The sequence below is a fragment of the Urtica dioica genome, chromosome 4, assembly GCF_054948205.1.
Source record: "Urtica dioica subsp. dioica isolate 48M chromosome 4, U.dioica_male_clone48M_v1_H2, whole genome shotgun sequence".
In the NCBI taxonomy this organism is placed as follows: Eukaryota; Viridiplantae; Streptophyta; class Magnoliopsida; order Rosales; family Urticaceae; genus Urtica; species Urtica dioica.
Window position 1 is genome coordinate 12,170,019 of NC_142759.1, and position 13,332 is coordinate 12,183,350.

At 34.3% G+C, this 13,332-nt stretch overlaps 2 protein-coding genes across 2 annotated transcripts; one reads left to right on the forward strand and one right to left on the reverse strand.

Moving 5' to 3' along the window:
- Positions 1-1,635: 1,635 nt before the first annotated feature.
- On the forward strand, positions 1,636-7,248 carry LOC149400493 (protein NRT1/ PTR FAMILY 7.2-like). The gene is made up of 5 exons (XM_089611053.1): positions 1,636-1,830; positions 2,428-2,587; positions 2,695-2,912; positions 4,626-5,185; positions 6,200-7,248. Exons 1-5 carry the CDS (start codon positions 1,642-1,644, stop codon positions 7,023-7,025), a joined length of 1,953 nt encoding a protein of 650 aa, XP_089467179.1. The 5' UTR covers positions 1,636-1,641; the 3' UTR covers positions 7,026-7,248.
- Positions 7,249-9,427: 2,179 nt separating this feature from the next.
- On the reverse strand, positions 9,428-11,801 carry LOC149400494 (deoxyhypusine synthase-like). The gene is made up of 7 exons (XM_089612339.1): positions 11,703-11,801; positions 11,367-11,589; positions 10,845-11,231; positions 10,453-10,539; positions 10,188-10,293; positions 9,874-10,109; positions 9,428-9,658 (listed from the first exon to the last, which is right to left on the reverse strand). Exons 1-7 carry the CDS (start codon positions 11,726-11,728, stop codon positions 9,563-9,565), a joined length of 1,161 nt encoding a protein of 386 aa, XP_089468465.1. The 5' UTR covers positions 11,729-11,801; the 3' UTR covers positions 9,428-9,562.
- Between the last annotated feature and the right edge of the window lie 1,531 nt (positions 11,802-13,332).

Here is a 13,332-nt window from a genome sequence, read left to right on the forward strand (position 1 = left end):
TGTTATCTCAGTCAAGACATTCGAAACAAGACTCGCCCTAGTCAAGTCAGAATGATGGAGATAGAACAAAGAGAAAGGATCTTCAATCGTTGACCTAGATCTTGGAAAATTGGTGATTCCTGTAGGACGCGTCTTTGTCGATGAAGCCTCATTTTTCGTCATCGGTGCGGTGACTGAGCTTAAAATTGCGAAGGAGAGACGCGTCTTTGGAAAAGGATCGAGGTTTTTAAATTGTGCATAATCGCTCTGATACCATATTGAAATCGAGAATACGAAGTAGATTGAAGAAGAAGAAGAGCACCAACTTAAAATCAGATCGGAGATAGAAAAATGAATTAATTGATTGAAAAAGAAAAAGGAAATTCCCTTTTAAACACAACGGTCATAAGGCAAGCCAAAAACGACTGAGATAACATAAACGACTCGTCGTTAATCGACTACACTAAAAAAGAACAAAATGACAACAAAAATAAAGAAAGGGAAACCACTATTTGATTTTTGTTTTTTAGAATGAAAGTCTTGGTGGATTTTATATAGCTATCCGGCTCGTCACTTCTTGTCAAAATTCCAGCGACAATTGTTGGCGTGAGAAGGAGGGCCCCACACTCACAGGAATCTATAAGTCCGACCACACTATCTTTCTATGACAACTACGTTAAAACTAAATCTAAGACGCAAAATAAGAAAATGGGAACAGATCAAACAAAAACGTACGTAGAAAAAAAATATATATGTTTCTCAGCATGTGGCTCTCATGTTCTGCATATCTAAATCAAGTTTGGAACGCGCACCTTATCGAGCCCACCACAACTAGAAGTTAAATCTAGCGAGCAAGCAATCTTTTATTAATTTTATATTTAAATTTTTGCCATTCAGCTACAAGACCAGCATTAACCTTAAACTTCCCTGCCTCTGGCTCTAACTCAATCGCCTACAAGTTACAAGGCTCTAACTCATATGCTTATCCAGTCCATAATTAGGTTCAGACCTCAATTCGCTTCTCGAACTAAGTGTCAGACAGTACATATATGATTATGATCGTTAGTTAACAAAAGGATTAATCCAATTATTAATTTGGTACACTCGACTCGCGTGAAAATCGGGATGTTGTCATCAAAACAAAACAAAAAAGATCATTACGATAAAGAAAAAAGATAGCCCATGATAGATGGCCAAGTGGTCAAACATATAGGCTGACTTTATGTAATTGATACATACTGGCAATAGAAAAGGATCGATTTTGATCCTCCTTAGACAGTCATTATCACTCTCTACCCTAAAATACGGACAATTTCTCACAAACGCCTAGTGAGAAATAAAGTGAGTTTAGACCCGAATCATGATGTTCTATTCTATGTATCGATTATTTGAAATGACAGAAAAAATAAAGTTAATTAATATATTCTCTAGTGTTGATTAGCAAGTTTGAGATTTGGTCAATTATCAGATTGTCTTTCTGTTGATGTTTTTTTTTTTTTTTTTCACCTTGCGGTACATTAATTTAATAAAGGGTTTTGAAATTTAATCACCATTTTACAAGTTATGGATTGATATGAATGATTATTCATTTCATGCTTGTATAAATTTAGGGGTACAATAGTTGGTCCACGCAGCATTATTCATTTACTTATTTATGTAGTAATGATACTAAATACAGCTGATCAGCAATACTTTCGTGGCTATATATATACACATTCCCTCCATTCATTCAACGACAGTTCTCATTTGGTTCACACAAGGAAGCTCTTTTCAAAGAGAAAAATCTGGCAGGTTCATATACTTGGTGATAATTATCACAAAGTAAATATTCTTAGGGTCTACAAATTTAAGGTATTAGTTCTTGTAATTTGTAACATTTCATTTGTTATTCTAGCTATTGTGTTTGAATATTTATTTTGTGGTTTTGAAGCTCTGTACATGTCATTGAGCTCATGAAAATGACAATGGAGTATTCAAAATTGTTAATTTGCTTTCTTAGGGAAACGAACACCTATAAAAGACTAATATAACTCTACTCTCGTTAGAGGGAATTTTGTGTTTATCACTTTCATCTATTGAAGTCATACATACGCTTTTTAATATTAGCCTAATGGACAAAAACATTGTGATTCTTTTATTATAGTACATGATGATTACCCTAGCCCCATATGAATAATTCACAAGAAATAGATAGCAAAACTAATTATAAACTAATGAATTAATAATTCAAAGTGGCTATAAATTATAATCACTCGAGGGACAGCTCCAATATATTTTTAATAATTTCACTCAAAACTTTTTATCCCTCTCAAATTACTCAATACACTTATTTCAACCCCAATAATCATTTTACCCTTGAAGGCGCATATATATATATATATATATATATATATATATATATATAAATATTGATTATTGTTCTTATTTTCTCATGACATGTATTTGAAGATGGTTGAGCTGAACCAAGTGCAAGATGTGAAAGAAGTAGAGAGGGTTGAGAGCAGTGATCACGATGATGAGTGCACGAAAGACGGGTCCGTTGACTGGCATGGAAAGCCGGCTCTGAAGAGGAAGAGCGGTGGATGGAGATGTGGAATGATGTTGCTAGGTAAATTAATTTAAATCTCCATGTTAGTTAATTAATCAAGTCATTATGAATAATTGGAATTGGTGATACATATATATATATATATATATATATATATATATATGTAGTGAATCAAGGGTTGGTGACTTTGGCGTTTGCCGGGGTAGAGGTGAACTTGGTGTTGTTCTCGAAGACGGTGTTGGGCTACACCAACGCCGAGTCGGCTCACGCGTTCAGCGGATGGATGGGAACGGTCTACATGTTCTCGCTTTTCGGGGCATTTCTCAGCGACTCTTATTTCGGAAGATATCTCACTTGTGTCGTCTTCCAAATCATCTACATCATTGTACGTCTTCTCTTCTCTTCTCTCTCTCTTACACCAAATTACAATAGTATTACTATTGAGAGCTAACGTACGTACGTCTTTCAAACTTATAATATTTCTTATTGTAAATCTGAATGCAAAGCTGATGTCGGTCGCTAGTGTGATCACTGGATGTCTCTATAGCGGATCTGTTCTTTCGTAATGATAAAAGAATACCATTTTTTTTTTACATGGATGACTGTTATCAACTTAATTAATATACGGATCACAATAAGTCTCCATAAAGTCCTAAAAGGCTTATATGCTGATTTTTTGTGTTTAATTTTGGAGTACCACTATTCAGTGTCGCTACAACAAAGTAGGAAATAGAGTTCTGCTGAAAACAAGTTAACTTTATATCCCACTCTATTCGTGTGAGTTGGAGATGATGTTAGGTCGTCAATACACACACACACACACACACACACACACACACACACACACATATATATATATATATATATATATATATATATATATATAGCTAAGAAATCTAGTAGAGGGGGAGCTAAAGTAACATTTTTAGGATGATGTGCAAAATAATGATAATAATCTTTTTTAATCCACATTTATTTAATAACTTTTTAAAGAAAAATAGATTAATATTTGTTATACATATTTTAAAATGAGTTCTAATTTAAGAATAGGGTTAAAAACATGAAATAAACTATAAATATTTTAAAATCTCATGAAATATTAAAAAAATTATTTCGTCCATGTGTGTGTGTATATATATATATATATATATATATATATATATATATATATTATATACACATTATATGATTGAATTAGTAATATTAAGACTAAACTTATTTTGCAACGCTCTATTCTACATATCAGCTCGCAACCAAAACTGAGATATTCCTTAACAGATTCTCTGAATTGATATAGTATAATTTGAAATATTATATGGTTTTTTGGTATGATGTTCGATTAGTGGCGGCTCAAATAATTCCAAGACATAAAGCATAATTTAAAAAGAGGACTCTTTCTCTGGTCATAAATATATATTAAACAAAGCAATCGTTAATGAGCTAGTAATGATGACGTTTTGTCTTTCTTGTATTTAAGCTGATATTCATTTCTATTTTTCCGTTTTGTGAAGGGAAAATTATTAAACTCTTCCAAAGCGAATTGAAAAATTGAATGCAATAATATCATCTGTTTGTCACTTATAAAAAATCAATAAAAATTCAAATGTTTGTCACGAACTGCAACTAACTCATGGTCAATATGTCATGAAATCAACCAAATTCGTGACCGATTTTGTATTAAATGTGTCAATATTTGTATTTTAGTCGATTTTTTGTAAGTGACAAACAATTAGTATTATTTGTTATCAATTTCTAAATGGAATTAAGGGCTTTTTTTTTTTTGTGTGTGTATGTGTGTGTGTGAATATCCAGTTCATAAATTATTTTGTAGACAGTGAGCTTTCAAAATGAAATGTAATACTACTTTACAAACTTACAGCTAATTGACTTAAAATTTCTAAACAAAAGATATTATGAATCACAAATATACTCAAACTTAAGAATTAATCATAATACACTGCCTATATATCGTGATCATAATTACAGATTGAAATGAATGCGCATTGACAAAACATAGATTTTATCATCATCACAATACGATCGATGGCGTGACAAAAAAAAAAGATCTTAACCTTTCAATTATATTTTCCCTTAAAAGGGGTTGGTATCGCTGTCACTGTCGACGCAACTATTCCTGGTCCGACCCCACGGTTGCGGCAAGATCGGCGACACGTGTGAGCCTCACAAGCCGTTCGAGACCGCGCTATTCTACACCTCGATATACCTGATCGCGCTGGGGAACGGAGCTCCCGAGCCCGCGCTCGCCGCGTTCGGGTCGGACCAGTTCGACGAGGACGACCCGACCGAGAGGCGGTCCAAAACCTCCTTCTACAGCTACTTCTACGTGGCACTCAACCTGGGAAGCCTCGTGGCCGAGACCGTGCTCGTCTACTTCCAGACCATGGGATTTTGGGTCGCCGCGTTTTGGGCCTGTACGGTTTGTTCCGTCGTAGGTTACGTGTCCTTTCTGAGCGGGAGTTTCAGGTATAGGCGCTTCAGGCCGTGTGGGAACCCTTTTTCGAGATTCGCTCAGGTCATCGTGGCTTCGGTTAGGAATTTGGGTCGGGCTTTGCCTGATAAACCGGAAGAGCTTTATGAGGTTCGTGGGAAAGAGAGTGATGATGGGATGAAGAGGCTTTGTCACACTGATGGGTTCAGGTAATAATATTTTTAGTTGAGATGTTCTGATTACTGTTTTGTGTGATGAACGGCTTTGAACCTAATTCAACGAATACAAATATATACTCTTTGATTGGTTTTTGTAGTTTTTTATGACAATATTATTGTTTTTTACCATAAGCATCAAACACTTAAAACATCTCAAAACGTATATATAAATTTAAATATTTTACTTCTAATTAAAAAAAATATATCATTTAAGAAAAATCTTGTATTATAATGAAAAAAAAACTAAGAATTCGTGTAACTTTATTTCATAATTTTATTAGGAATATTTAATTTACTTCAGTTCTAAAAATATGTTTGAAAATTTCTTAGGTGGTGGATTTAATATATATATATATATATATATATATATATATATATAAAGTCTAAAGTGCTGAAAAATTAATCATCTGAGATTATTTAACTCACTATATAAAATCATTTTAGCTACTTCAAAAAGTTGTAAAATCATCATTTTTGTACCCAAAGAATTTCACCACTAAATCTAGTTTTTAAATGACATGTATTTATTTACCATTCTAGAAAAAAAAAAATCCATTCAAATTAGGGACAATAGTTTGTAAATTAATACAAATTAGATATAGTAAGTTTATAGAGAAAACATTAGTGAGAAAAATATATAGAGAGAGAGCGCATGAACACTTAATATATACGAGAAGTTGTTATAATTACTCATTCCCCTAATTTAAAAAAAAAATGAGCTAAAGTTTTATATTATTAAAAAAAAATAACTACTTGGTCCGCAATAAATTAATTATTTAAAAAATAGTAAATATAATTTACTTTTTAACTAATTAATTGAGTACAGATTTGATACATTATTTTTTTAATAAAACGAAACTTGGATTACTTTAGTAGAGTGGACTATTATGCTAGCGATTTCAATTGCCCTAAAAATATATATTATTAAAACTATATCTAGCACACACTTACACAGCGCTGTGACGTGTTGTGTTGTGTTGTGTTGGTGATCGGCGACGAAAACAGATTCCTGGACCGGGCGGCAATAATCACCACGGCGGAGAACGGCGAAATCCGGAGCCGGTGGAAGGTGTGCAGGGTGAGCCAGGTGGAGGAAGTGAAACGCATGGCGAGACTAATGCCGATATGGCTATGCACGATCTTCTCCTCCGTGGTGTTCGTCCAGATGATGTCCCTCTTCGTCCTCCAAGGCTCCGCCATGGACACCGCCCTCGGCGGCGGCGCCTTCCACGTCCCTCCGGCCTCCATGACCGTCTTCGACATCGTCGCCACCTCCGCCTTCATCGCCCTCCACGACCGCCTCCCCCTCCCCCCCACCACCCCGCTCCGCCGCGCCGGACTCGGCCTCGCCGCCGCCGTCCCCGCCATGCTCGCCGCCGCCCTCGTTGAGCGCCGCCGCCTCGCCCTCAGCCTCCCGCCGGAGGGCAGCGCCGCCACCCTCATGTGGCAGGCGCCGCAGTACGTGCTGGTGGGGGTCTCGGAGGCGCTCGTCTACGTGGCGCAGATGGAGTTCTTCGCCGCCGAGGCGCCCGACGGGATGAAGAGCCTCGGGGTGGCCCTCTGCATGTCCTCCTCCGCCGTCGGGAGCTACGTCGCCGGCGGGATCTTGACGGCCGTCACCAAGGCCACGTCGGACGGCGGCGGAGGAGGAGGCTGGGTGGCGAGGAATCTGAACGACGGGCATCTGGATCGGTTCTTCTTTCTCATGGCGGCTCTCGCGGCTCTGAACTTTGTCTTCTTTGTTTTTTGCGCTAAGCGTTACAAGTCCAATACCAGTACCGGTAGTGTTAGTGCTTCTTCAACTCATCACAAAGACTGTGTTAAGAATTAAGGATTAATTATTTATATACATATATAAACTTAATTATTTACGTGGAGTGCTCTTTTTGAAAGTTTTTTTTTTACTAACTAATGTTTATAAATAGTATTCATTAGTTGATTTTTTTTTTTTTTTTTTTTCACTTGGGAAGTGGAGTGTGGTAATTAGATATTGTATCCTAGTGTGCGTTGTTGTTTCTTTCTTATGAACTTGAGTCACGACTATTAACACCTAAACTCAAAACTCATTTCTGCCACTCACTTGGACGACATATATAAGAACTAGTTATTGGGCCCAAATCCGCCAGAAATCTCTGGTCTTCTAGCTCATCAAGCAACGGGTCCATAAGAAATGAGAAAATGACGTATATACCCTTAATTTTAGTTAAATGTCGGATTTAACCTTTAATTTTCAAAAATATCGAGTTTGTAGTACCCTGTGTTTAATTGAAATGATAAAATTATACCCTAATATAGATAGCATTGCTACAAATTTTCTTTGTATTGACTTTTCATTGATGTTGACTCTAATATTTACATGTAAATCTCATTTTACTCATTCGGGCCCTATATATAATTTATTTAAAAACAAAAAAAATGAACAACAATCATGAATCAAGGAGAATACACACAGAGAAAAAATGGGTAAAAATTGACAGTCGATGGTCATTAAAATCGCTGATTTGAGTGTTAAACCAGGACTCATAGTTACAACTTGCATACGGAAGGAAGTCATCTCTTGGGAGGTATAAGTTTCATTAACGTATTTCAATTTAGGTTTATTTTTTACTTCAAAATTAGGTATTTGGGATTGGGGCACTGGTTCGAGGTTTGGTTATATTTTTTATTATATCATATTTAACATTAACGAAAAATCAATAAAATGAATATTTGTGGCACTGTTACTATTTTATGGTATATTTTCATCATTTTAATTAAACAAAAGATACAAAGTCGATATTTTTCAAATCAAAAGTTAAACTCGATATATATTTTACTAAAACACTAAGTATATATGTGTCATTTTTCCATAAGAAATCAAACGAGTACTGCAAGACAAAAAATTTCCCACTAGAGGTACTTCTTAGATGGTTATTCAATTCAACTACTTCTCAACTACCTGGCATTGATATGCCAAAGAAAATAAATTTAGTTATCTTTTGAAGTAGTGGAATGTTAACAATTGCCAAAAAAATTATTTAAAGTCCCTTCGAATAACAAAGGAATGGTTAGTCATTTTTACAAGGGTAGTGTAACGAAATAGCCAAAATAAAACTATAAAATTTGTTTTTAGCCTATGTTTCACAACTTTTAGGGAAGTAGCCAACATACTTATGTGGCAATAATTAAGGTCTGATTTACCCTTATTTATTAACAAATTCGTCACTTTCTCTCTCATACTTTTTCCTACACTTTTTTTTTTTACATAAAAACTTCAAAAAACCATATCTATCTCATATGAACTCGAAATTGAGTGATTCCAAATCCTACGGATTCGTGACGCCGAGATCTTCAAAAATAGATCCATTGTGTTTGATGAAAAATCATGTTTAATACCATAGATGTAGAAAAATCACGTTACTACCTTAAATATGGAAATAACTGGAAATTTTTGAAATTATCAAAAAAATAAATGGAAACGTAACTATGATGCATTAAATATAATTTTTTATCAAACACAATGAGTCTATTTTTGAAGATCTCGATGCCACGAATTTGTAGGATCTGAAATCACTCAATTTCAAGTTCGTATGAGATAGATACGATTTTTTGAAGTTTTGATGCAAAAAAAATTATTTGGAAAAAAAAATAGGAGAGAGAAAGTGACGAATTTGTTAATAAATAAGGGCAAATCAGACCTTAATTATTGCCACATAAGCCATTTGGCTATATCCCTAAAAATGGTTAAACATAGGCCAGATCCAAAATCACATGTTTAAAGTGGCATAGTTACTTACAAATCTCTTTTTACAATCAAGCACCTGTACTTCTTTTTTTACACAATAAACCCATTTACGAGCTCTATATTTATGGTAAACCTCTATTTTATTTTGATTTTATACTTGCATTCATAATTTCAATATCTAATTCTGACTATCAATTGACCCCCTTTTTTTTTCTTTTTTTTTTTTTACGATTTTCAACCTGTCAACAATAACGAATCAATAATCTTGCAATTATGATATTGTTATTCTGTTGAGGGAAGTAAATATACTCTTCCACCAGCACGATATTCGAATTCCAAACAATTGCAAGATTATCATATAATAATAAATAAAAATTGTATTAATTATAATACTTTTGCCAGACACGTTGTCCATGGTGTCAATAATTTTATTTAATAGATCGGCAATAATTGCCTTTACCAACTTATAAGTATAACGACATAAATCCAAATTAAAAAACAATAAATAAATAAAAAATTAGTACAGAGGCAAGCACTGATATATATCAGTCTTTATTTGGGTGTGCTTCGTTCGGTCACATATCTCAACTCATTGCCTTAGCTTTAATGCTCTTATTCTTAATCACACGTAGCAAATAAATTACTTAAAAATTCTTCACTTGATCAGAAGGCAGCTTAAACTTCTTGGCAAACGTTTCCGCTACCAACAGAGGAAAGGCAATGGTGGCATCACAGTGAACCTGCAGTACAATTATTGACGAATTAATAACCAATAAAATACCATCGAACCATATATATAATACTAATAAATGCCTAATAAATAAGAACAACAAATTTTAAAATATCATATACAAAGTTCCAATAATGCTAGTAGACAGCTAACTAACTTCATTGGATATTTTAATATATTATCTATATGCAACATATTATTTCGATTTAATAAAACTATACATACCTTGACATTTTTGGCAGTGGATTTGATTTTCCCCCAAGAGATGGCCTCGTCGGGGCGGGCACCGGAATCGCTTCCGTCGAATTCCTGGGCAGTGTTGACAAACACGGCAAAATCAGCACCGTTGCGCATCATGTTGGCGTTGCAAATGTGATGTTTGGGAAGACCTCCTCCGAGGATGATGATCCCAGTCTTGCTAGGGCTTGCATGGACAGCCTCGTTGTCCATTGCCCTAACATCTACGTAATATATTAAGTAATTATTTGATTATTGATTTAAAAAAAGAGAGGAAAATGAAATTATTAGTAATCACGTACCTTGTATTATGTCAAGGATGAGTCCGGGGTTTCGGTAAGAGTGGAAGTACAACATGTCTCCTATGGAACCATCAGTTATGGCGGGACAGAATACTGGGATATTGTTCTGAAAAAAATTAAAAATATACACATTTAAATGTTATCTTCTTATGTTTTTTTTTTTTTTGGGTGTGTTAAAGATATTTTTAAAGGTGGGTGAGGAGCTATTTTATAATATATGTTTTAAATAAGGAAATAAAAAACAAGGGGATAAAAATTGACATACCTTATATGCCCAATAGAGGTAAGAACTATCATCGTTTATCTCCTTTCCCAAGCGAGCAATTAATTTAGATGGGGTCCACAGAACATTCTGATTAAAGTCAACTCATATTTAGAAATGAATATATACATATATGTTGCCTTAATTAGATCAGGCAAACAGCTTCATTTAAAGAATTGGGACGAGAGGACAAAACTCAATTAGAGTCAAGGTCATACTCATGTCTCGTGTGTTAATTGTTTGAGAGAGAGATAGAGATCATTTGTTTATCTTGTATATACTATCCAAGAATACAAAAATAAGGCCGTACTAATTTATAAATTATAACTAGTCAATTATATAGTTTGAAGAAGTTTATTTTTTAAAGAAAGTTTTTAAGAAAGAAAAGCTCTAACCTCCTCAACTTGCTCTTTCAACATTTGGTCTAAAATGGGCATAATCCAATCTTCAAACTTGCAATAATTATCATTGGGAACCAAGAGGTTTCCGATCCGATTAAGCCCTTTGGAGCGCAAAGACGCTCCCGGGAGAGCGAAATCACCCTTGTAAGTGGGCGCGAGGCATTTTATGAAGTCTTCCTCTATTCCCCCGGCAGTAGTCACCAAAACATCAACCATCTTGTGCTCGACTAGGAACCGGATCGACTCTCTAACCCCCGACGACACCAAGTTTGAAGTAAACCCTAGAAACACCTTGCACTTCACCGACTTTCTATAAGTCGGGTCTTTCTCCTCTTCCTTGCAACCCTTTACTATTTCCTCGTCCGCAAGCCTCCATTCGAGCTGTTTTGGCAATAACATAAGACCGGTCATAAGTTAAATGAACATATTAACCTAACTTGTGTGAAGAAAACTAATAGAAAATTTGTACTTGGTGACCCCTAGAGAGTTTTGGGCAGGGAAAAAAGTCGGTTTTACCATTTGATTGACGACTTTGAAAGCATCGCCGAGGTTGGAAGCTTGGAAGCCGGTGGTGAGCATGGAGGAGAGGAGGCGAGAGTAGTCCACACCTTGGTTGAAGTCGTATCCCTCAATTTTTTCGCACTTTCCTTCAAGGCTTTCCGACTCTTTGAACACCGCCGAGTGAGCGTTTGATAGGACATTGATGTGATTGTTCTTCTCCATTGTAGTCTTGAAATCACTTATTTTAGAACAAGAAAGAGGAGGAAGTGATTAATGTATCAAGAGATAAGCTTTTTTGGTGTATCCCAAATGAACAACTACATCACCCTTTTATAGAGTAGATTTCCTTACCATTGTTTTTCCTCTTTAATAGACATTTATGTCTTCTTCTTTTTTCTTTTCTTTTTTTTTTCTTTTTTTTTTGCTCTCTAATACTAAATGCAATTCATCTCAAAACTAATTAACAATGGAGGAGCAATCGTGACCTTAATGTCTCTTGTAAAGGTGTATTTTTTTAATATTTATGTTTTTACCATTTTTTTATTTTGTTTATGTGTCATGAATTTCTATCCTACCATCTTGGTTTCCTTTCTCTTTTTAAAATAGAGAAATATCACACGTTATTTTGCGTTTTGCATTTTAAGATTGCTAGTTGTCGTTATAAGCCTTAATTAACTACAAATCTTACTATATTATCCCTTTCTTCTTTTTCACGTTTCACATCCATGGATTTTTATTTCTGAGTTTGAATATATCGTGCCAAGATAAGTGGGGACTAGCACCAATAATTAAAAGTATATAGTACCAAATGCTTATCTATAAATTAAAAAAAAAAAAAAAAAAGATGAATAATAGAGTACAAGTTTTTTATTTTTTCTATTTTTAGTAAATATGATTCTCTGTGATCAAGTCTATATACAAATAATAGCCATAAAAATTTACTCCCTTTCCGTTGTAGTTCATCAATCTGGACATCACACTTTCCATCTGTCCATATTGTTTTAGGAAAACGAAGCATAAATATCCACCAAAATAATTTGCTTCTTTGGCACACGTAAAATAATGAGTTCATTAAATATATAACTTTATTTACAGCTTTGATTTGTCATTTAGTCAATATTTAACAAAAATTTTGGTAAATAGTCATGCGTAAATTAACTGTAATACTCTATCAAAACGTTGATTATTTACCTAAAATTTACAAAACGTTGACTATTTATCTAAAATTTACAAAATATTATCTTTTTCAGTTGTAGTTGACTAGTTTGCTAATTATTTGTAAAATAATCCATATTGTGTTTAAAAGGTTGTTCACAAAATTTATGTTGTGTAAAATTATTTTCCACTAATGGATTTTATGCTTCGTTTATTTTTCTTCCATTAATTAACATTAACCTTCGTAATTTAGGTTTTAAATAACTGACATCCACGTATCTAACACCCTCCAACACTATGTTGATACGTGTTCGACAATATGCCTTATCCAATTAGGGTCGAGAATTGAAATCACGGATTCGCTGGAAAACAGTCTCAATCTAAGATACCGATGAGCGTCTATTTTGTTACGCTCAACATCGTGTTGGTTATCGTTTTCTTCTTCATCGCTAAATCACCGTCCCCAAAGCACTCGATCGCTGCACATTTGTTGCTAATAGTTATTATCAAACAATCATTAAATTGTTATTAACCAATATAACATATATAAATCGTTGATTGATATTCTTCCCCTCTGATTTTTTTTGTTTTGCTGCACTTTCTCATATGTTAGCAATTGATATCAACCAATATATATATATATATATATATATATATATATATATATATATATATATCTCTTTAAGAACTATTATTAACCTTCGATATTGGGGCGTAAAGTTTTAAACCGTTCTTTTTTCTTTTTTTTTTTGTTAGTTGATATGACTTGTTTGTGTGTAACAGTGTTTTCCTCGATTTTTGCAGGATTTCCAAAAACTGGAAGCCA